The 24,954-nt window shown below is 39.1% G+C and overlaps 2 protein-coding genes and 1 long non-coding RNA gene across 3 annotated transcripts; 2 read left to right on the top strand and 1 right to left on the bottom strand.

Annotated features, from left to right (window-relative positions):
- The first annotated feature begins 1,411 nt into the window (after positions 1-1,411).
- Positions 1,412-5,586, top strand: tmem70 (transmembrane protein 70). The gene is made up of 3 exons (XM_071927435.2): positions 1,412-1,626; positions 3,035-3,134; positions 4,312-5,586. Exons 1-3 carry the CDS (start codon positions 1,444-1,446, stop codon positions 4,755-4,757), a joined length of 729 nt encoding a protein of 242 aa, XP_071783536.1. The 5' UTR covers positions 1,412-1,443; the 3' UTR covers positions 4,758-5,586.
- A 3,377-nt stretch (positions 5,587-8,963) lies between these two features.
- On the top strand, positions 8,964-10,553 carry ly96 (lymphocyte antigen 96). Its single transcript, XM_071927429.1, has 4 exons — positions 8,964-9,038; positions 9,454-9,576; positions 9,747-9,799; positions 10,360-10,553. Exons 1-4 carry the CDS (start codon positions 9,008-9,010, stop codon positions 10,447-10,449), a joined length of 297 nt encoding a protein of 98 aa, XP_071783530.1. The 5' UTR covers positions 8,964-9,007; the 3' UTR covers positions 10,450-10,553.
- A 7,421-nt stretch (positions 10,554-17,974) lies between these two features.
- Positions 17,975-19,810, bottom strand: LOC139933370 (uncharacterized). The gene is made up of 2 exons (XR_011785594.2): positions 19,177-19,810; positions 17,975-19,032 (listed from the first exon to the last, which is right to left on the bottom strand). It is a non-coding gene; the product is annotated as an uncharacterized LOC139933370 (long non-coding RNA).
- Between the last annotated feature and the right edge of the window lie 5,144 nt (positions 19,811-24,954).

Raw genomic sequence — 24,954 nt, 5'->3', positions numbered from 1 at the left:
GTCCAATTCTCTCATCTCATCACTGGTTACCTGTTAGATTTACAATTGATTTTAAGATTTTGCTAATCATTATTAAAGCATGGTTATGTCTGGCTCTACACCTTTTAGCCCATTAAGGCTAAAGATGAGCGGGCTTTTGTTTTTGGATCGATCAAAACCACTATCATTTTTGAAATCACTTCTTAAACTTCTTTTTATAGGCTTGCTTTTATGAAATGCTTTTTATCCTATTGTTTGTTCTTACCCTCTATTCTTTTCTATCTGGTGCTGTCTTCTTGTTATTACTTGCTTTCATTTATTTTCCAAGTATGTTGTTTGCCTTGAATTGGGTGTTACAGCCCTTTGTAAACTCTGTTTTAAAAAAGCACGATACAAAGTGTATTCTTCTTCCTCCTCCTCTTCTTCGTATTGTTATTATCTCAATGCTTCTCGACGAATCACCATGTAAACCAGTCCATATTGCCAAATCCCCCATCAATAAAGTGTCATCTCATATTATGTGTGTACATCTGTGTGTGTGAACCCACCAGAGATGTGAGACAAGTTCACACAATAGTTGCAGTAAGTTTAGTTGCTCTTAGTTTTGACCGTCTAACAAATACAACACCAATTTATTGTTTGGGTCAAGCTGCATCAGTGGTAAGAACTCTAATTCACCTGTTCTGTAGTAGTGTGCTGCCATCTGCTGGATAAGTGGAGACCCTGCTATTGTGTGCATGGCCATCACTTGCCATGCCTTGGCCCAAGTGAGTACAAATTCGTTCTTGTAGTTTTTATCATTCCTCATCATTCCGTCATTCCTCCACTTTGTCACTAGAGATTCTGTCTATTTATATAGCCATTTTTGGAGGTTTTGCTGGTAAATGATATAAGATGCAATGGCTTTGCCAGTTTAGTGAATTGACACGTCTGATTGTGTGTGAAGGGCTGTTATTAGGAACAGCAACCTGTTTAGGGCCAGTCTAAATATAGGCTAAGTCTATATAAGGTGCACAGACAGGGACCAAAGGGGGATGGGGGTGGGGGGGTGGGGTCCCCGCTCTTTTGCCCTGGCACAGTGAGAGTATCCTCTTACGACATTTTAATTTGAGTGTATTTTGCATAATTTTTTGTGTCCCATCATCTTCACTCAAAACAGCAGCATAAGCATAATTCCACTGATGCATTAGTCACTAGTACTATACTATAAGATTCAGAAGTAGGTGGTAATCCGCATGGTAATGTAATGTTAAGCCTAATATAGCTGAAAAAAATATAAAATTGAAGTTAGTAGCTTATTATATGAGTTGCTTTAGCTATTCCTTACCTGCAGAGGGCAGCAGAGCGCCTGATAAATATCTCCCCTGCAGTAAATTCACGTAACGAAGAAGAGGACGCGGAAGTGATTGTTTTCCAGTTTGTCCATGAGTTTGTTGGGTTGTTAGGGTCGCCCCCTCATTCACAATGTTTCCTCTAACTATTATACGCAGAATACGTCCTTGCATTGTCTCCCAGTCGTTTAATAACATCCACATTACAGCCGCGCGGCATCGAAAGCCGTTTTCTGTGGCTTGTTTCAGGGGAGCGACAGTGAACCAACAGAGGCTGCATGTTGTCAGAAGGTCGTTTCTCAGCCTGACTAGCAAGGTATTTAACTCTGAACCGACATTTTCTTTTTCCTTAACTCCTAAAACGGCAGTATGTTTCATGATAGCTCGGTGTCAGTGGCCGGCAAACCAGCAGTTAACGGTTTACAAGAATATTTAGCTAAATGACTGTAAACGTGTAGTGTAAGGGTAATCTAGTTTTAGCCGGTAAGTTCTCTTTCTCTGGGATCGACTGTATTGCCTGCTGGTCTGTCAGGTCTGGTAGAATAATCTATCTACCAAAACAGCAAAGCTGTTCAATGCAAACCTCATATTTTGAAGAAACGACATTGTTTTTTTCAGATAGACTCGCATATAATTGAGTCACATGACTTGGACTCGAGTCAGACTGGAGTCACAATTGTAATAGCACGAGACTTGACTTGATGCATGAAGAGAAGACTTGACTTGACTTGGGTTCTGGTGACTTGGGACTTGACTTGTACTTTGATGACTTGAAAAGGTTTCTAAAGTCTTGACTTAAGATCTTGTGTTTGTGTAAATGACTCAGATTGAAAGTGATGAGATTTGTTCCAGCAGACGACTGAATTTAAATTCTGTTTTCTGAATTTGTATGGAATGATTGAATTTATTGAAGTTGAAACTGATTCTAGAAATCAAACTCATGATGCTCTTACCAAGTTTTTATCCTATTAAAACCATATTGCATTGAAAAGTCCTAGATATTTAGTTTTCTTTAAGATATTAAAATCATACTGGACTCTTGATTTGTTTTGACTTGACTTGCTGTTCTACATTTAGACTTGAGACTTGACATTAATGACATGGACTTGACTTGGAAATCTACATTTAGATTTGGGATTTGATTTGAGACTAATATACTCTATAATATCATCTACTTACTATCACAGCACCAAGCTGTTGAAGTAGCTTTTGCAAAGGCTGTTTTATATATTGTATTTTTCTAATAAAATGTATTACATTGTATCAGATTTGTATTGAATCGTGAACCTCATATCGCATATTGAATCGTATTATGAGATAAGTAGATCATCCCATCCATATTTGCAAAATGATATTCAACTAAAGTTTGACTGATGGGATTTTGAAGGCCAATACCAATGTTTTTGGATTGAAACTGCTGGTGGCTGAAATTTTGTGTTCATGTTCAGTCACTCATCTTTAAATCTGTTTAAGTTTTCTTGCCCGAAAATTCCCCAAAATTACAAGTTTTCAGTGTTTCCCTCAGAATTTTATTGTCACAGTGGAAAAGCCTCTGAAATGGAGACCTTGAGGACACACACACACAAAAAATAATAAAATCTATTTCTCTAAGAACACATACCACACTTGATAGTTGAATTTGTGGTCCCACTAAGACTTTATGTGAGGTAAACCATGCTAAAGCTGGCTTTTGTCATGTGATTTTGTGTCATTTGTCTGATCAGGCGGAGTCCCGGTGTCCGTCCTCCCGCTGTCTCTCCACGTCTCTCCACGCCGAGGAGGGGAACCTCGTTTACTCCGGCAACCTCGGCAACGCTGTCCGCGGTGCGTCACTTTAAGGAAAACCTTCACCTCCCCACCAACTCCCTTGCTAGATCTGAAAGGAATCTTTTTCTCTTTCTTTCTTTCTTTCTTTCATTTTCTTCTGATACAGATTATAAGCATATAGGTGCAGTTCAGTAAACTGAGAAAGATGATTTATGTTTTTTTATTGTCATTTAAATAAAATAAAGGGAAGTAGACAGCCTATATGAAACAAAATGCCTAAAGAAACAAAGTTAACAGTATATTTCCTAAACTGTTTTATGTCCCTCCATCATGGTACATGGTATACAGGATATGATGTCGTCATGGTGTCTATAACATCAGAACAATACATAGAAACTTCACACTTACACCACAGGTTCCTCCTATAGAGTAGATGATCTGATTAGATTTTGGAGCACCTTGCTGCATACATTTGCATATTAATGAGGAAAAACGATAGCTCCATAATACTTTAAGAAATAGAGTTCATATTAATAACATCCATGTGCTATGTGAAGACAAGTATGTTGACATGGAAATATTGGCTAATTAATGCATACCAATGCAATGTACCCTGCCAGTCAAAAGTTTGGGGACACTTGATTCAATGTACTATGTTTTTCATGATCTTAAAGCCATTTTGATCTAAAGGCTTATGTTTTAATGCTTGAAATATGTTTCTTAGACAAATATAAATAGTGAAGTTGATCCTATGTATGAATTTCTTTCCAAAGCCTTTGCCTTTCCATCAAGGCAAAGGGCGGCTACTTTAAAGAATCTAAAATAGAAGATAGTTTTGATTTGTTTAACACTTTTTTGGTCACTGCATAATTCCATTTGTGTTATTTCCTAGTTTTGATGTCTTAACTGTTATTCTAAAATGTGGAAAATAGTAAAAATAAAGAAAAATGTGGTGTGTCCAAACTTTTGACAGGCAGTGTAAATATTGTATATTGTATATTCACCTTCTCAACTACAACTAAACCAATAATGTTATCTATTGCACAGATACAATGCAGGTAAGTCTCAACTGTGTATAGATATAAGTTAGCTGTGCATACAAATATTAGCGCTATACTCACTTTAGGAATCATGTATGGGTTGAGGTCCAAACTTTTAACGGGCAGTGTATGTAGAAACAATGAGTTTGGGTTTGTTTTTCTTTACCACTTTCTGTTCTCCCTTCATCTCTCAGGGGTGAAGATGTTTTCCTACACCAGCAGCGGCTTCAGCCTGTGTCTGATGCCCTACCTCCTCTTCCAGACGGGCCTGGGCATCCAGAGCCCGGCCATGCAGGTCGCCTTCTGCGGCATCATCGGCGTCTTCACCTTCCTCACCCCCGTCCTCCTCCACCTCATCACCAAGGGCTACGTGGTCCGCCTCTACCACGACGCCGACGGGGACACCTACACCGCCGTCACCTACAGCGTCCTCCTGACGGAGAAGAAGACCGTCTTCCACCAGAAGCAGGTGCGGATCCCGGAGGTCAGCAAGATGTTCACGACGTTTTACGCAGGCAAGACGGGGCTGCTGGTGAACCCGGAGCTTTTCCCGTTCCCCCACGACTACAACCACCTCATGGGCTACGATCAGCCGTTCAGATTCGATACGGGCGACTTGGAGAGACCCGATAAAAGCTGAAAAACTGCCTGGAAATAGTTTTCTGTGTAGGCTTGGTTTACCCCACCCCCATCTTTGTCTGTGGAGCAGGTTACCGGTTATCTGAAAAAATGTAGATGAAGTATTTTCATAGCCCTAATCCTGAAGTCAGCCCTAGTCCTGAAACACTCTATGGTCCTCCATCCAAATGTCGATGTAAGTTGTTTTCTGTGTGTTTTCTTTGTGTTTTTGTATCTCTCTGCTGTTTATGGAATGATAGTCCATCAATATTTATTTGGCCGCACCACAGCAAATAAACTGCTATGACTGTAAGATACAATTTTCAACATGTTTTCCCATAAAACAAGACCAAATGCAACCAGCCAACAAACTTGGTTTTTGCAACTTTCCCATGACTGTACACAAGGTGCAAAAAGGCTGGAAACTGGAACTCAGCCTAATTTTCCCCAAAGTTCATTATAAATCTGACTTTAACCTCACCAGAGGCCTTATGCCAATTCCTAACCCTAAAAATAGACCAAAAAGCGAATTTTTGTTAGATTTTTTTTATTTAAGAAAGTGAATACAGTGTGCAAACCATTCAATTCTCATCATCAGTATTGGCGTTGACTAAGCAGCTGTAGCAACGTTATCAACAGACATGAACATGAGTTGCTATTGATATGAATCTTTCCTCACTGCTCAATAAACTGAAAGTGTAATGCATTTTGAAATATAGCAGAGTGATTTCATAGAACAATTTATTCTCTCAGAGAATTCTTCAATGGTTTTCAAATGGTTACCCCAAAACCTAGTTGACTCAAAGTAAAATATTTTTCTATTCCCTGGAAGTATGGATTTGACTCATTTGAATGAACCCCAACAGTTCTGAAAATATTTTTTAAGGAGCAAATGTGAATTTACTGTATGAATTTGTCTATAGAGAGGAAAAGTGACAACTAGCTGGTAACATTAATTCCTAGGAAAATAAATCCGATTGACAAGTACTTTTTCATAAATGATCAAGTTTGGATTTTGCTGGAAGTTGTGAGTAGTTAAGGTTATAAAGCATAACTTAAAACCTTGTAACATCTACCAATATACAGGATCTGATGTAACTATACCTTGTGCTGTTTTGGGTGAGCACCTATGTAGATTTGTCACCGAGTCAAGTGGGTTCCTCCTAGGCTTGGGCGATATCCAAGATGTAATATCGCGATGCTGTCCCGCCAAAATATCGCGATATACTATATTATCGCGGGGGAGGGGGCAGTTGTTGTTGTTTTTTTTTAAATTTTATTTTATTGCTTCTAAATTACAGCAAATGTCTAGTTCCTAGTTCCTCCCATTCTAGATGTTTGGTTGAATTAGACCCACAACACCACCAGAGGGACCAACGGGAGGTTCTGGCCTCCCTGACCACACCAACTCAGAAGATCCACAGTTTTCTGGCTCTTCAACTGGTGGGGATATCTGGAAGAAGCCTAACCTCCATATACCTCTCCCTATTTGTGAACTTCTCTGGGTGATGTTCTACCTTCTGCTCTGTTTATTTCTGACTGCCACTCATTCCCCATAGCAAGGAGTGATATGACAATTTTAAAGAGGTCTTTGTAGAATGGAAGATTGCTGGTATTCTATCCTCTACATGCCCTCAGATGTCTTTCTCCATCGATTTTTGAGCAGCCTTCTCTCCTGCACTAGTTGTTCAGTTGCTTTGTTTCCTTCCCCCTCCTTTCGCAGACTGCAGACCTTTCTACTCTGTAGTCATATATAATATCCTCCATTTTATCTAGTTCATTCTCAGCTGTACCTTTTATTCTCTCTAGTGCTATTTTCAAATCAGCGTTAACAGATTCCCGTTCCCTTCTTTCACTAGCCCTAGGCCATTTCACTCAAGCTTTCTGCCCACAGATCTTTTCCTTCCTGGGCTGCCTGACTCTCTGATCTCCACACCCTGTATTTCAGTGTTGAAGCTGCACAAGGCAAGATTTTTTATATAAAAATCCACCCGTCTTATCAGCCGAAATCAAATAAAGTGGGGTTACAACAGAAGAATGACCCATTACCACTAAGTGAGAGACTATAGATCACCCTATCTGCCTAAATTAAATTCCGGTGTCTGTAGGAAATCTGTGGGAAATTTCCACACTATTCTTAAATCAAAATTTAAGAGTGAAATCCAAAAGTGAGCACTCCGTCCAGAGAAAGCTGGATTCACCAACGTTAGATCTTTTTCCTCTCTTGTCCCTTTGGTATAAAACATCACAGACCGGCCGGGATGGTAAACCTGAGCGGTCTGCATGCAGTTTACTGACCCACCTTCATGATTTCTTGGTGTTGAAGTCAAGGAAGTATATTATCGGTAGACAAATTCAGATATATTCAAATATTCAGTTATCCCTCGCTGCCATTTGAAAACTGCAGACGTGCAAAGTTTCCCAGTACAGCTTTAATTCCTGCCTCCTCAGTTCCGGCGATACTGATATCCTGAGAGCTGTGGTTTGCTAATGCTAATGCCCATGGGTTTAGGCGATAAGCAAAATTTAATATCGCGATGCTGTCCCGCCAAAATATCGCAATATACCGTATTATCGGGGGGTTGCTCAGACGATACAACGTAAAATATTGTGATATTTCACAAATATCGCTATATTTTCTGTGGTATCTGTATTATCTAATGTACTTTTCTTACAATTAGTATGCAGTTTGAATGTTAAGACAGACACACATTGGGACTTATCTTCTTTCTTGTATATGCCGTTAACTATCTACACTTGATGAGTCTCCAACCTTCAGCCCAGATTTGTGCTTCGCTTGTACCCACAAAATTGTGTATTGATTAAACCTGGTTTACTTATTTTTCTGCCGAAAGTCGTGTTTCCTGAGAAGATCTTGTGTCGTTTCTTGACTAGGCTTGGGATGATATTTGATAATATCAATATCAAATCGATATTTTCCGCAGTATCGAATTATTATTATTAATAGCCTAGAAATTTGATGTCATTTAGAGGGAATAAAAAATAAAATTAAAAAAAAAGCCCCCCCATATTTTGGCCGGACAGCATCGCGATATTAAATTTTGGGTATCGCCCAGGCCTATTTTTAACCAAATCATTCGATATCTTTTAAACAAACACTGATAACTATATTAGTTTGGATTTGGTTAGTTGATGTGAATGAGAAACACTCACTCTCCCTCCACAACTACCATGGCCCTTGAGCAAGATGCTTATGCTCTGACTGGCACTTTAGAAGACTACTGCTGTTCACAGGGCATCTACAACCCAAAGGTTAAAAGAAATCAGTTGTGCATACAGTAAATTAACTAAAATAGATACATCCCAGTTTGACTTTACAGAAGAAGTTGTGCTTTATGTGACTTCCCATTTGTTATTTTGACATACTGTACATCTCACTGAAGTTCACAGGGCAAAATGAGAAGTAATGGACATTTTGAGGAAGTTTTGGCCTGAAAGATGTGGTTCCTAATGTGTGAATGGAGGTAGTCCAACTTCAACTGCTTCAGAAGAAGTACGGTGTCACAGTGTAATATGTGTAAAATTACTTTTTAAAAACCAGACTTCATCTCAGTAACCCAGGATGTTTCTAAAAATGCTCCTGTTTGCCGATATACTTCTGACTCCAGTGTTTGCTTTTGGACAGAAAAAGCTTCTATGCTCCTCAGAAAATATGGAAATATGGTACAGCTACAGTGAGTATAGGAAAGGAAGGAAGGTTTATTAAATAACAGAGGTGGGGAGTCGAGTCACATGACTTGGACTTCAGACTCAAGTCAGTTTTAATTGCTTGAGACTTGACTTGATGCATGAAGAGAAGACTTGAGACTTGACTTGACTTGGGTTCTGGTGACTCGGGACTTGTACTTTGATGACTTGAATTTGTTCTGACTTGACTTGCTGTTCTACATTTAGACTTGAGACTTGACATTAATGACATGGACTTGGCTTGGTAATCTACATTTAGACTTGGGACTCAAGACTTGACACTGACTTGGGTGAAGTTGACTTGGTCACACCTCTGATAAATAAACAATAATAAATGTTCACCAGGACAAGATGAAAATATGTAGTGGATTTTACTAGCTATTTTCTATTCCGTATGGTCTACATCATTTTCCTCTACTAAAAACAGCAATTAATCGTAAGTCTATTAAGATTTACTTTTAGATTTTTCCATCTCACAATCACATTAAATGTTTTTGAATTTCTTTCACAGGTGGAATTTATTATTTCTCAGCTTGTTCTACTACCTGTTTCAATGGGTTGAAGATGCTTACCGTCACCTACACCATCATTCCATGTGAGAATTACAATACATGCTGTATTTGTTGTTGAAGAAACCCTGCAATTGTGTTATATACCGAGTTAGTTTACTTGCATGCATTTCATATACCAGTTCATATCTTTTTTAGGATTTTTTTTGGTGATGAGCTGTTTATAGATTCATAACTGATCACAAAGAGGCCTATCCCTGTTTATAACAGTAAACCGAATATTCTGGGGCTGTGGAACAAAAATGAATCCATGATCCTCGACCTAAGGAAAGGAATGGTTCAGTTTGATTTTGTTTATCTAAGATAATGTAAAGTCTAATGACACAGTGTTTAGTTTCTTGGTACTGATACTGCATGAGTTGCTTTCTGTAGGCTGTAGCAGGAGATCTGTTGTCATTTCTTAGTCTTTGTATTTTGTCCCTTTTGTTGTCTTTGTCCCAGCGTTCCAGTTCAGACGCATTTCTTTCAAGGCCTCCTTCTGGCACAACAAGAGGCAGTGGTTTGAAAAGATCATGAATAACTTCTACTGTCCTGATATCAAACTGTGTAACGTCCTCAAAGGAGGTTTGTGTGAGCAGTAGGTCTGTGATTTTTTTGAATTTCGTCTCCATCTTTGTTGCTCAGCGCTCATTGCTGTGCTGTTTCTGCACTGCACTTCCCACAGATCACCTGTCAATCAAATTTTGTTCCCAGTCCAGTGGTGATAACAGCACATCCTTTATGTTTTGTTTCAGAAACTCTACATGACACCATCACACACAACCTCACCCCATACATGATTCCTAAAGTGAGTGTAGCGCTAATATTTGTATGCACAGCTAACTTATATCTATACACAGTTGAGACTTACCTGCATTGTATCTGTGCAATAGATAACATTATTGGTTTAGTTGTAGTTGAGAAGGTGAATATACAATATTTACACTGCCTGTCAAAAGTTTGGACACACCATATTTTTCTTTATTTTTACTATTTTCCACATTTTAGAATAACAGTTAAGACATCAAAACTATGAAATAACACAAATGGAATTATGCAGTGACCAAAAAAGTGTTAAATCAAAACTATCTTCTATTTTAGAATTTTTAAAGTAGCCGCCCTTTGCCTTGATGGAAAGGCAAAGGCTTTGGAAAGAAATTCATACATAGGATCAACTTCACTATTTGTAGAAACAAATTTCAAGCATTTAAGCAGAAGCCTTTAGATAGAAAATGGTTTTAAGAGAATGAAAAACAGAGTACATTCAATCAGGTGTGTCCAAACTTTTGACTGGCAGTGTATATTTATATTTTTCCATGTTTTACTTTTTTTTTTTTTCTTTCAGATTATGTGTTTATTTCATTTCAGGGGATTTATGATGTCTTCATTGAAGTGATCAATTTGGACAGCATCATGGAGGAAAAGGCTCAGCTGAACATCACAGCTGTAATAAGATAGAAAAGAAAGCTTCATCTTTGCACTGTTAGCTTGGCTATAAGGAACAAATGATTTGTATTTGCCTGCCATATTTTTTTTTTCTTTGGAACCCCAATATGTGTATTGTTTTTTTTTAAAGGTAGTACTTGCTGATGGAAAATCTTGCAACTTTCAGATCCCACTAGTACTGACCCCCATTTGATGAGATTTTGTCTCTTGGACCCAAATCTGAGAATATTTTTATTTTTAGATATGATTTTGTCCAGTATTCCATGACTATCTGTATTGTAGGTAGAGAGATGACGCTTGATGATGCTTGATGAAACTATGATAAAATTCTTTCTACATTCTTGTAATTGTGTTAATGTCTTGTAAATTAAATAATGGTGAAGTTGAACAATTCATCAGATTGCTGGGGACCCCCTGGAACCCCCTCAAGGACCCCTGGTGGTCCCCGGACCCCAAGCTGAGAACCACTGATGTAGGTGATCCAGGAGCATCAATTCATCTGATATCATTTAACATCAAAACTACCAAACCTATTGACTGATGAGGACTGTGAAACTGCTGGATGTCTGGAAAGCTCTTTGCCACTAGAGTGCACTCTGAGCCAAGCCAAACCACTTGCTCCATTTTACAGACATAGACTGATTTATTGCATGGGATATCTCCAATGGAAAAGAAAAGATAAAGAGGGGAATAGATTAAGATTAGGCTACATTCATAAAGAAATAAAGAAACTATTTCACTCCTAAGTTTCAATTTGTCTCTTATGTGTATTTTTACATAAAAATCTTGTCAAGTGCAGCTTTAAATAATGCAAAATTAGGTTGAAACCAACTTTTTAAAATCACTTTTCTAGCAGCGGTTGAGTCCGCAAAATATATTCTTTTTTCATGGTATCTTAGGAACAAACTCTCAAAACGAAGGAGTTTGCCTGTAAAACAGATAAATCAACTTTGTTTTTTGGGTGTCATGCTCCTTTAATCTTAAATCATCTGAGACTTGGCTATGAAAAACCAAAACATCCCTCTCATGCAGTGTTGTGATTGGGCGAGCGGCGACACGTGGGGCGTATTTTCAGATTGGGAGGATCTGCCAGGGGAGGAAAACCCAGGCCAACACACACACACACACACACACACACAAAGTCGTTTTGTGCACCTGACTTGTGGCGATGGATGGATTGATGGATCGATGACAGGATAGGTGGATGATGAATGGCTGGATAAATACATAGATGAATAAATGGATGGATGGATGGTGGTTAATCTATTTTGGTGAAGCACTTTGTGTTCTCTGTTTGAAAAGTGCTATATAAATAAAGTTATTATGGATGGCGGAGGTACATAATCAGCTGCTCAGTGCTGTCATTCATTAAGGGCCGTTTGAGCTCAAGATCTGATTACTCCCCTTCTCAGAGGGAGCAAGACGAGGTGTGTGTGTGTATGTGTGTGTTGAAGTTTGTAGGTAGCTAGAAATAAAATTAGACTTTTTTTTTCAACCTTTACATGTGTGTATGTGTGTTTCGAAGGTAGTACGCAGCATCCAATATTTTTTATGACCTTCATGCATGTGTGTGTGTGTGTGTGTGCAAAGTCACACATGTTTAGAGCTTGTGTTGGCTTTGGTACCATACATAAATTTTGCAGATTTATATATGCTGTAAATTCAAATTTATTTAATATTCTCATATTTCTCTCATTTGTCTCGTTTGCATATATATACATTTAAAAAAAACATTTTTTTAACACTATATATTTCTTTTTTTTGTTTTAATATTATAAATAATTTTAATTTCATCAGCTGCTGTTATTTTGCACGCCCTCATATTAATATTAATATAATATACATCATATTTGCTGCTGCCACAAACTAATTTCATACATATCTGAATTTCCCCCTTCAATTCTACCACATTTATGTTTATATTGTTTGGTCTGCTGTGTGTATATGTATGTGTGTGTGTGTGTGTGTGCTGCCGTTGGTGACGCAGGGCAGCAGGTGCCTCGGGTTGCATTGACCTCAGAGCCCTGACCCAGAGGAACTATCCATCTAGATCTAATGGCAAGAGTGTGCGTCAGGGTTTGTATGTGTGTGTGCGCGCTTTTTGTATATTTGTGCTTTTTTCTAACCTTTATTTATCCAGGGAACATTGACAGAGCTCAATTCTCTTTTCCAGCCCTGTTTAAAATCCATACAGTTCCACATAAACTTCTCATCCTTTTTTTCTGGATAAAATCAAAGTAGTTGGAATACTTCCACCCAGAGGAAGTCAACTTTTAACCTGCAGCTTTAGTGTTTATTTCTAGCATTAGAATGAGTCATCAACTAATTTCACAGGTACCTTTTTATGCCTTTATTAACTAGAGTTTGACTAATTGAAGTTGCTAACAGCTAATACAGTATTTCTACAATATCCAATATCTTTAAATTTAGTCAACTTAAATGATGAGAACCTTGACAACAAAAACATCCATGTGTTCCCGGTAGATAATTGGCACTTTAGTATACACTATGTTGAGTGATAGTAGGCTGCATGCTAACACTTTAGCATAGACTATGTTGAGTGATAGTAGGCTGCATGCTAACACTTTAGCATACACTATGTTGAATGATAGCAGGCTCCATGCTAACACTTTAGCAAACATGTTGAGTGATAGTAGGCTTCATGCTAACACTTAAGCATAAACTATGTTGAGTGACACCAGGCTCCATGCTAACACTTTAGCATACACTGTGTTGAGTGATCGTAGGCTCCATGCTAACACTTTAATAATAAATAATAATAATAATTGATTACATTTATATAGCGCTTTTCAAGGCACTCAAAGCGCTTCACATATCGGGGGGGGGGGGGGGGACTCAACTCATCCACCACCAGTGTGTAGCACCCACCTGGGTGATGCACGGCAGCCAGTTTTTGCGCCAGAACGCTCACCACACATCAGCTATCTCAGTGGAGAGTAGAGGACTGAAAGAGCCAATTAGGTAACGAGGGATGATTAGGTGGCCATGATGGAAGGAAGGCCTGTTTTTTTGGGGGAAATTTTGCTAGGGCACCGGGGTTACACCCCTACTCTTGCGATAAGTGCCGATGGGATCTTCATTGACGACAGAGTCAGGACCTCGGTTTAACGTCTCATCCGATGGACGGTGCAAACTCACAGGACAGAGTCCCTGTCTCTGCCCTGGGGCATTGGGGATATTATTCATGAGACCAGAGGGAAGAGCACCTCCTACTGGTCCTCCAACACCACTTCCAGCACCAGCTGGTCTCCCATCCAAGGACTAACCACAGCCAGACCTGCTTAGCTTCCCAGACAAGCTAGCGATGTGAAGCAGGAGCTATGGTGCTTTAGCATACACTGTGTTGAGTGATAGTAGGCTCCATGCTAACACTTTAGCATACACTGTGTTGAGTGATCGTAGGCTCCATGCTAACACTTTAGCATACACTATGTTGAGTGATCGTAGGCTCAATGCTAACACTTTAGCATACACTATGTTGGGTGATACTAGCTCCATGCTAACACTTTAGCATACACTATGTTGAGTGATAGTAGGCTCCATGTTAACACTTTATCATACACTGTTGAGTGATAGTAGGCTCCATGCTAGCACTTTAGCGCACACTTTGTTAAATGTTAGTTGCAAGCGGGCAACACTATAGGTGAGTTTTGAAGCCAATGCAGAAGTGGTGGCATTTCTTCAAATGTCCGCTAGAGGCCGGCTCCAAAAAGACTCCAAACCCGGCCCAACTCCATGCAAGTCAATGGGACCACAACCCCAATTTCTTGCTAAAAATATAAAGTCAATACATTTTTTCCACAAGAGGCTAGGTCTCAGTAGCTAATTTCACGTCTTCCAAGGATTCTGTTTTCCATTAATTTTTTGGTAATTCTACTTTTTTAATAGTTGTCCTACTAACACAAATTAGCATATAGGCCTAATCCAGCTTGGCTCCACCCTTTGCCTCGCTTTGGCTGCTCCGGCTCCAAAAACTGTCAACATGGCAGCGACCGTAAACACAATCTCCAGGCTTCAAAACGGCCCTTCAGAAGATAATGGATTATGTCACTCACTACATCCATCTTTTTTTTATTTATTTTTTTACAGTCTATGGATAGTAGGCTCCATGCTAACACTTTATACTATGTTGAGTGATAGTAGGCTTTTTTAAGGAGCACCAATCCATTGTCCATTGTCCATCCTTTTTTTTGAATAGTAACTAAACCCCAAGCCCAAATCTGTGGTGAAGCCTGACATCTAATGGTAAAACTGAACTGGCCATCTTTGGTCTTTGGTGCCATGGTGACATCACCTGGCACCAAAGATCAGCCAATAGCAGATGGCTGGGCAGTACTTTTTACCATTAGATGTTGGGTTTGGGGTTTAGTTACTCTTAAAAGTGATAATCTGCGAGATTCTTGTTTTTCTTGATTTTGGCGACACCTTTGGAGTCACTGCTTTGGTGTCTTGCTCTCGTTGCTCTCGGCCAAACATACTGTAATTATAAAGACACTCAGTGTTGACTACAGCTTCTTATATTTCTTCTATCGATTCCAAACTGTTGTTGCTTCTGTAAACATGAAATGCATCACTTCCTGTGCAGCTAAGGATTTTTACCAGGAAACAGGGACCCCCACATAGGTGTTTAGAACAGCAAATGTAAAAGCTTTCATGAACTTGCTATAGATTCCATCAATGAAAAAAAAATGAAAAAATGTATTTATATGAAAATGTGGCAGATTGTTACTTTAATCAGTTACTCTCATTTAGATTTAAATCACTTTTTCAATAGAGATCTAAGACACATACACATACAATTCAGTCAAATAGTCACCAACATAATTTTTTAAACATTAAGTGCAGAGCCTCCACTACCTGCTGAACACTGGTTTGCAACACGCATTCACTTCCTTTTGCATGCTTCCTCTGCTGACGAGCCAGTGTCCTCTGGCAGACTGGACGACTTGCACTTTGCCCGGCGAAAAGCAAATCAAACATAAACGTGTGTGGTATCCCACGGCGGAGAAGTGATGACCTGTGAAATAGGAGAGTGTGTGTGCATCGGGAGATGTTTGAGGTTTGACACTGTCTCTCGTTCGCATGCCGGCGGTAGCCTGAAACTGACGCCGTTTGACCTTGGTGATTCTCACACTGAAATACCTCCCAAACTGTGTAGTGTGGACTAAGTTTACCCTAATCCCCTCCTGACATGACAGACTAACCGGCAGAATCATGCTATGGGGGGGGGGGGGGAGCAAGGAAAGTCTGGGTGTGGGAAGTGAACGAGTAACGCTCTCCCCTCAAATGTCTAGGTGCCATTGAGCAAGGCACTTAATCCCAAATTGCATCAGTGCAACTAGTGCGCACTGTAACCAATAGAGCATGATTGATTGATTGGGTTTTAATGCTAGTATCAGGTACTTTAACTTTCTGTCATCCACTTAGCATCTTTAAGGGATACAGTGAGTTTTTTTGGTGGATTGTCCCATTGCTCAACTCATTGCTATTTGAATTGTTATTTTCTGTAAGTATCTTTCAACCCAGTTAATTTCCTTTCAGCCAGTGTGAATCAGTTGACAGCATACCTACCGACAAGGACATTTTCCAGCCCAGTCACAAAGCAGACCAAACAATATAAACAGTACAGAGTACAGTTTATTACAGAGGGAAACTCTTGTTATGTTAGGCCCCATGCTGCTTATTCATAGTTTTCCAAATTTGTACTTTGCATCTTACAAAGGTCTACCTCAATAAAATGACCACAAAGGCATGCAGCTTACAGAAAAAAACAGATAAAGAACTGTATGATTTTCAGGCCATCTGGTGGCTCAAAAAATCTAAGAGCTAACTCAATTTATAAAGTAGTTCATAAAGTTTGAAATTATGTTTTTCCCCCTTAAAAGACCCTATCTTCATAAATATTCTACAAAAAATGGTGGCCAGACTGAGTTTAGGTGGGTTTATCCTCCACAACACCCCTGAAAAGTGTCCCTCCCAGCCCTGCTCTTGCATTCAAGTGATGTCGGGTCGTACTTTTCTCAGAGTCAGGAATATCTCACAACTCAGCCTTCCTAGTAGTTTCGCATTCACATGCTTTATGGTCAGAAAATTGGAGAACGCTTCCTCAACTGTTTACACACATTGCCAGCCTTCTAGGCTAACATTAGCAATCGAGCTAGCGATAGCCTAGCTAGCAAGCAATCTTCGGCTATTTCAGGGGATTATGAATGTAAATACCACAGGAAATTGAACACCGTAACACTAGTTATCAAAGAATGTGTTTTACATTTGTACTTGTGTTTCATTTTCAGCTTTACTGTATGAAATTTCTTACATTCATGTACGACTCTGTGCTCTGTTCAACCATGTTGGAAAGACCGATTACATCACAACTCGGCCGATCGTGCTGCATCTACAATCCCGCTTTCTCCGACTTGATCATCCGACATATTAAGGTGTTGATGTGCCACTTCTTTGTCGGAAACTCGTTCAGACCGTAAATCCGACACCACTTGAATGCAGGGTTACTCCCGCTATTAGGTATAAATCTACTGGGCTGCTGTTGCATTTTTTACCCTGCAAAGTGCACAAACTACAGCTGAGTTGTTAAAGGCTCATCATCACTTATAGGACTACTCCGACTTTTTGGCCCATTGGTCACCTCACCCAATATGTGAAGCAATCGCTGGCGATTACCATTATCCTAAATGTGAGAAAATGGGACCTTGTAGCAGCTCTAAGGCTGGATGGTTCGTTAATTTTAATGACGTCTACTGCTTGGCTTGTTTAGGGGACTGGCAAAATTAAACGAAAAGAACGCACTTTCAATGGCAGAAGATCTCTCTTTCTGTGAGACTTGGAACTTGTTTTGTTTACACGGGAAGTGAGCAAAGTTAGCCAGACAGCTAAAGTTTCAGTGCTGGTGATTCATAAAGGACTTCACTAATGAGGAAGAAGGAACTCCCAAAAAGTTGATGTGAGGGATGAGAAAGACATAAGGCTAGCTTCCTTCAAACGATGGCCCTCGTCAAAATAAATTTAGGTGAACTTTCTGTGCTGAAGACACCCCCCCCCCCCAAACTTCAGTGTTCAGTCCTGTGCTGCAGTCTCCAGGCAGGCCGGCAGCTGTCGGTCATTGGTACTATTTTGGTCGTAGGATAACTGCAGCTATCCCAGAGACCACAGCCAACTTTCACACTTCAGAGTTAGAGCATCTCTAATGGAATAGTACGGCCGCCGCCGCTGTGGGGCAGATCAACTTAAGCAACAGGGAATTCCCCTCTTTTCCTCTCTGCCATTGGCTCACTGCACCACGCATAGGAATCAATCTTTAATACGATGATCTCAAAGGGTTACATGTGGTTTCCAGTGCAAATGATACACGTATTGAGTTGGAAATCACATTTTAGCGTAGCGATTAGCACAGGGATAGCGGTTTAGCCGGTGCTTTTTGTTAATGAGTGTCTCATTTAAAAAAAGAAAGCAGTGAGAAACTAACAGAGGCAGAGGACAAAGGAGACACAAACAGAGGAGATAAAATGTAAACCCACTTTTTATTGATCTCCATGGAAACAACTGCCAAAAAAAACAACAAAAAAAATACAACAGCCATTGTGGTCTGAACATAAAAGAATTATGAAAACAATTTGTGCATTGTTAGTACCAGCAACAGTCAAGGAACATTGAATTGGTATTAAAGTTACCAAATTCTATTAAATGATAAAAGTTACATTTAGCAAACAAGCCAACTTTCTACTGGTGAACATTTTTAGAAAAATAGGCTCTTCAAAAGACTTTTCCTCTGTGAAAAGGCCTTAAAGACCGTACACAATGTACAATGACATAGAAATCCTATACAGAGAGAAAAAAAAGAAAAAAAAGATTGTCACTATTCTTTCTGTCAGCCGTAACAGCTCGTCCTTTTGGGGGCAAAAACATCGATGGCACATTAGGTATTATTAGTAGAAAATAGCCTTTTACATTGCTGTACAAATACAGTTTAGACAAGAAAAATATAAATATGGGAGCTGGTTCCTTAGGCATAGATTAAGGCCTCCACCTTGACTTGCAGCAAAAAGAAATGTCAACGCTCGTTTCACAGACTTTGCTTAAACCTGGTCCTACACCGAGACAGCCTGGTCTCATGAAATTCCATGAAATAAAATCCAAATAACGTGCTCTGTGCACGAAATATGAGAGAAATATGTTTCCCCGCTAGGAGAAGGTTACATGGAGGAGACAAGGCTAGAAACAGGCAGTAGTTTGACATTGAAGTAGCGTGGTGGAAAGTAAGGGTGGGGGTGGGGGGTGGATACATTTACCCTCAACTCCGACAACCCGGGTTCAATTCCCCACTCATGACAAGTTTCCTACTGGGAGTAAAGTTTTCTATTTTCAGCAAGTACCCTTACCTAAACCTTAACCTTTACCTTAACCACATTGTTTTAGTTTCTTAACCTTAACCGAAGTGGTTTTACTAGCCTAAACGTAACCGTTAGCTAATCTTTTCACGTGACGAACACGTAAAAACAGTGTGTCCAGTTCGTGCTATTCCGTTTTGTGGCAGAGGAACGTAATCTTCACATTATAACTCTAGCCATGACCAAAACCTTAACCCTTACGTTAACCGAAGCTGTTTTACTAGCCTAAACATAACCATTAGCTAATCTTTTCACGTGACGAACAGGTGAAATTGGCGTGTCCAGTTCGTGCTATTTCGGTTTGTGGCAGAGGAACATAATCGTCACATCATTTGCATTTCCGATTTCGTTCTCATTTCACTGATTTTTATGAGATGGTGTTGACTGAGAAATTTCAGTGAAAATTTGACTTTAAGTTGTGTTTTAGGCTTATAGTCAGGCATCATCTGTGTCTGTAAAACTGATCAACATTCGTACATTTCTGCTCATTATAATTTAGCCTTTTTAGATTTTCATGATGCTCTTAACCTTTTTCCCTACAGTTCTCCTCAAAGCACCTCAAAATGTCAATATTTATAAAAAGAAATAGCCATCCCATTGCTGTTCTCCTCATCCTTCCCCTCTTCCTGCTCTTTCCTCCTTCTCACGTTCTTATGTTTTTCTGACCGCTTTCTGTGTTTCCTCTCCAAGATCAGACCTGCATCTTAGCTTCAAAGCTTGATGTTAAGATTCTCTCTGCTCCACTGAACACTATAGTGGACAAAGATGGGACTTCTTAGGTCCAATACCAATGTCTACAAATTGTGTTGGGTGGGGTGGGATGAGCTCGGGTGGGTGGTATTCTGACAATGTTTGATATTTCTGCCAATGAAGATTTTCTTTCATGACTATGAACGGTGAACATTTCCTTGGAAAGTATCCTTCAAATCTGACTTTCAAAGAATACTGTGACAAAGAGGCTAACGGACATTATATTGTGCCATTATTTAGCATAAATCATTATGTTGGTCTTCTCTGAACCCAAATTTAATTCGAAAATTTCACTAGCTTTTCACAAAACAAAAAACTTCTCATGTAAATATGACTTCAAATGAAATCAGAAGTGGCTGTGCCAAAAATTGTACCAGTGCATGATCAATGGGAAGTATTCTGATAGCGATATATTGGTTTATTGGTTTTGTTTTGTTTTGTTTTTTTATTGGTTTATCAACCCTAAACCCTGCTCATCTTCCACTCCAAACAATGTGAGCGAATTAAAGTAAGAAGGATTTCAACAAATAATCCACCCTAGGTCGGCTCAAAAGCCCAGCCTCTGTTCATCACATCCACGTCTTATCTCAAAACTTCCAGTATTCCCAATGGGAAAAAACTAAACAAAAAAAACAACAAAAAAAAGCACCTCTGATTTACATTCTCTATAGGCCATTTCCCATTCTATGGCTTTTTGCTGTCATTTGTGGCAGGGCGGTTTTCATTTAAAGGTCACTTCCTGGTGATATTGTTAAGTCAGTAGAAAACATTGTTAGTCGGAAGTGGTAAAAGAAAAAAAAAAAGTACAAAAAAAAAAAATCTTGTCATTAGTCTGGGTTTCAATGGAGAGTTTTAGTGTCCCATGATGGTCTAACTATTGATTGAAATATTGATTGATATCTGACAAGACACTGAATACTTTTTTTTGGAATGAAAATGATCAAATTTAACATCTCTGGCTTATCTTTTGATGACGTCATGTTAAAAAAAATACATGGTGGCAGTTGTAGTCACAACGCTATGTTTTGAGTTTGTTATATACTTTGAGCTATTTCCACTATTGTAGGAAATCTAGACAGAATATGGTGTTACAGATGTACAGCCTAGCCACATAACTGCAGGTTGCATGTCAGTTACATCATGAACACAATGAGGGTCAAAGTTCCAAGCTCATTAGTCAGAAACTTCTGCATTCCAACTTTTTTCTGCTGGAAATTTTGATTCCAATGCTACTTGTCTGAGAACTGCCAGTCACCCAAGTTATTATCTAAGAAGAAAGAGGGAGCTATTTCCCTGCAAAAATTGGATACCGCTAAATTCCTGATGATGGAATGAAGAAGATGTCTGTCAGTGGGGTTTTGGATGGAGTTTCAGTGGGACCCTATAAACAGCAGAAGGAAATGGAGCTTTGAATTAAAGGAATAGTTCACCCAAAAATGAAAATTCTGTCATCATCTACTCACCCTCATGCCAAATGAAACACAGGTGAAATTTGTTAGTCCATATAACACACAGGGAGGTTGCCAGCACAACTTCGTAGCAGCCTTCTCCAAAACAACTGAAGTCAATGGGGACCGGTTCTTTAGAGTTCCAAAACAAAAACAGCCAAACAATCACACTGTGAATAGAAAGACCTATACACCATTATTTGTTGCAAATCAGCTGTAGTTAAGATTTGCACTAAATTATGGTGTAAATATAGGTCTTTTTGGAACTCTGAAGAACTGGTCCCCACTGACTTCAGTTGTTTTGGAGAAGGCTGCTATGGAGTTGTGCTGGCAACCTCCCTGTGTGTTATATGGACAAACTTCACCTGTGTTTAAACTGGCATGAGGGTGAGTAGATGATGACAGAATCTTCATTTTTGGGTGAACTATTCCTTTAAGTTACAAACCTAATGATGCACTGTAAGCATTGAACAGCCTTGTTGGGTCTGAAAGAAATGAGCAAATAAACTCTCACAAACTAGAAAATCCATGTCAAACTGTCAACAGTTACTCCCAACTAATGTGTCTGAATACACTCTATACAATATATACTTTACTCTGACATCCAAACTTATTTAATTTAAACAACTCACAAAACCAGCCAATATCTGCATGCTATAAACTAGGCACCAAAATAATACATGAAAGATAAATTATGCTAAATCCAGCAATCAGGGTTGAAACATATTTAAGACAATGCCTTTTCCTTCCTCTGAAGTAAACTTAAATCTTCACATATTCCTAAAAACATTCATCCAAATACCTGAATGTATTCAATGTGGGATCATGCATGCTAGTAGTGGTCAATTTCAAAAGGCCAAATCCTTCATTTAAAACCACCTTTCAGACACCGGCTGCTTTGTTTTGTTTGAGTAATATCTGGAAAATGCTTCTCTGAATCTAAATCATCGTTCTCACACTGTAATCTATAGCTTGGAGGCACAGAATAAAATCACTGATGTCAAAGCCCCAATTCCTTTGTGATACCATTTACAGTATGATAATAGTTTATAATATTCAGTCTGTCAAGAGAGATTAGCGCAATATGCCTAGTTCAGTGGGAGTTGCAGAGGGCTTTTACAAATACATTCATAGTACCTTAAATCATGATACATCTCATTCAAGTATGCATTCCACATTATATAATGTAGTGAAATTACCATTGACAGGTAAGGATTTTGCCTTCCTGGCGTTGGGAGTTAAAACAGGTTTGTCTGGCCAAGTCAAAGACTTCAAAACTGGATATCAAATACAACAGAACAAGGTGACAGTTAACATCATCCAACCCATGCACAAATTAAATCTAGGTGTAAAATATGTGACAAACTCAAAAACACCTAATGACCAAATATATGCTACAGAATAGAATCCCATATCCATTCTCAACAATGAGCAATTCTTTGCAATTGATAACCCAAAGATACCGATTTCTTAAAATTGCAGTGAAGGTACTTGATTGTAAATGTCTATGAATACAGATATTCAAAAAAAATACAAAATCAAATCAAATCAAAATAACATATACATAGAGGTTTTGGCTTGTTGTCGTAACATATCTTGGACAATGATGGGAAATTAACCATTAGGCCATTGTTACACAGAACAATTATCATGCCATCATGTTGAGCATCTATTAAAATACCAATCATATCTGACAAGATGCACTTTAAATAATACACCCAGTCTTAAATAACATAATATAACAAACTGCAACTAATTTAGTGCAAAATAAAGTAATCTAATTAGCAAACTTTACAAGCAAAATAATTTCTTTAATTGGTTAAAGCTGCAATATGCAACTTTTGACATTAATATAAATAGGATATATTCTACAGTATCAGTCCGTTTGTTCCGGCCTAAATCCCCCATTTGCCTGAAATTGGCAGTCTTTCAATGATGATGAGGACGTTTTGGGGCGTTTACCATTTGCTGTGGGCATATTGTATGGGCGTGGCCGGTGGTGAGCCGGCTGTGGCTATCAATTCTTTATGCTGCATGATAATAGCTTTGTGTAACAAAGGCTCTAACATGAATTCCTTTGAAACTGTGTCGAGACTGAGAACATAAGAGAAACCACCAGCTAGACTTCAATAAATAAATAGTGCTTCCTTGACGTAGCAGTAATTCACAGATAATTTATCGGTGCTTAAATTAACAGCAAAATACAAAAATATACAAAGCAAAATGGTACAACTGAAATGTGCCTTATTTCTGAATAGCCCCACCTTTCCCAGGATGGCCAACAAGGCTTAAAGAGTGCGTTGCCTTTGGGAGGAGTACAACCTGGGTCGAATCACTATTTGAAATTTGTTCAAAAATCTTCTGTGATTGAGTCTGATTGGCACAATAGCATCGAGTGAATTGCCCACCCGCAGCAAAAATAGATGCACACATCAAGTCCAGGCAGTAGCTAAACACACTGTGTTTTCATTGGGTGTTCTCTATAAGTTAGCACTAAATGTTGCATATACTGGTGAAAATATTAGAGCAATGACATAATTGTACCTTAGTAGGCCTATATTGCATATTCCAAAATATAGATTTGTATCAAGGTAAGTAAGTATCAAAGGTAAGTATTGTGCTGTAACTTGCTGTATCATGTCTTGTTGTATAGGAGCACATTTGACAGACAACAGTGGGAGAGTGTCTCTGTCATTGTACAGTATAAACCACAGAACCTAGGACAGACTGGATGTCCCATTCCACTCAACACTCTTGAATGTTCATTGGCGAGTGTAGCTACTTGAGATGGTTTCCACGGTATGTTTGATAATGTTGTCATGGAGATAAGCTTTGGTGTGAAGAAGGAGACTGAGGAACCTGACATCTTAGCGTGCACCGTCAAGTGAAAACCTCATAATTCCTCCAATTTTGAGGATTTTCATGTTTTAACTTGACCTGAAGGTTTATGTGCTTCTCCGTGGGTTGAGAAATTTCTACCACCCTTGGGGTAGAAAGGGTTTTATGAAACCTTTCCACAATTCATTTGATAAACTCACGAATGCATGGTGGTCAAGACTGCTTTAAGTTGACATGGTAACAGCGTTATTTGGCTGAAGATTTCAAAGGTGGTTGTGTTGAACATTACAGCTTCCTTAGTCTCAAGCACTGTCCACACTTGACATGAAACAAGTGGTTTCTCCCATAGTTCAGTGCTTCATTTGGACATATGACAATATCAATCACACTTGGGTTTGGACCAAGCCAACCCGACCGAGACCTTGTTGAGAGGGATGTTTCCAAACCAACCCTGGAGTTTCATTTGGAACAAGAACGTGATCAGACTGTAATCCCACCCAACTACAGGACGCTCTATGCATCATGGGTTAAACATGCTGTTATTTCTGGCTTACCCTGGAAGAAAACTCCTTTCCCACACCAAATTTGTGACCAATGATGGAAATAACTGCTCCCACAAGACTTTTGTTGATAAATTATGCTTTGCTTTAAATTGTGCCATGTGAATTGTTAAATGAACCACGGAGTAAATGCTGGAAAGGAACCAACTATAGCAAACAGGCTATAGGTTTGAAAATGCTCTAATTTTTGCCCTTTTTGTTCAGTGGTAACAGCACAAAGGAACCAGTAGAGCAGTCGGTGGTCGACCAAAGCTATAGATACACACAGTGAGGCAAGCCAGACCAAGGAGGTACGTTCCCCCACTTGTAGATTCTAACCCAATCCACGCATTTTTAACATGTTTTATATTTTTATTAACCAGTCATGATGCTAGTTTTGTTGATTTTCAAATATGCCTCTGTGTGCCGTTAACAAACTGTGCAATGGTACAAACTGCCTGGCGGCACCGATCGCCATTTAGCTCTATTCTGGGATGAGCTGTGTGTATCCATATTGTA

Source organism: Centroberyx gerrardi, chromosome 13 (genome assembly GCF_048128805.1).
Source record: "Centroberyx gerrardi isolate f3 chromosome 13, fCenGer3.hap1.cur.20231027, whole genome shotgun sequence".
Lineage (NCBI taxonomy): Eukaryota > Metazoa > Chordata > Actinopteri > Beryciformes > Berycidae > Centroberyx > Centroberyx gerrardi.
The sequence above is the reverse complement of the archived record's forward strand: the minus strand, read 5'-3'. Positions and strand labels throughout refer to the sequence as shown.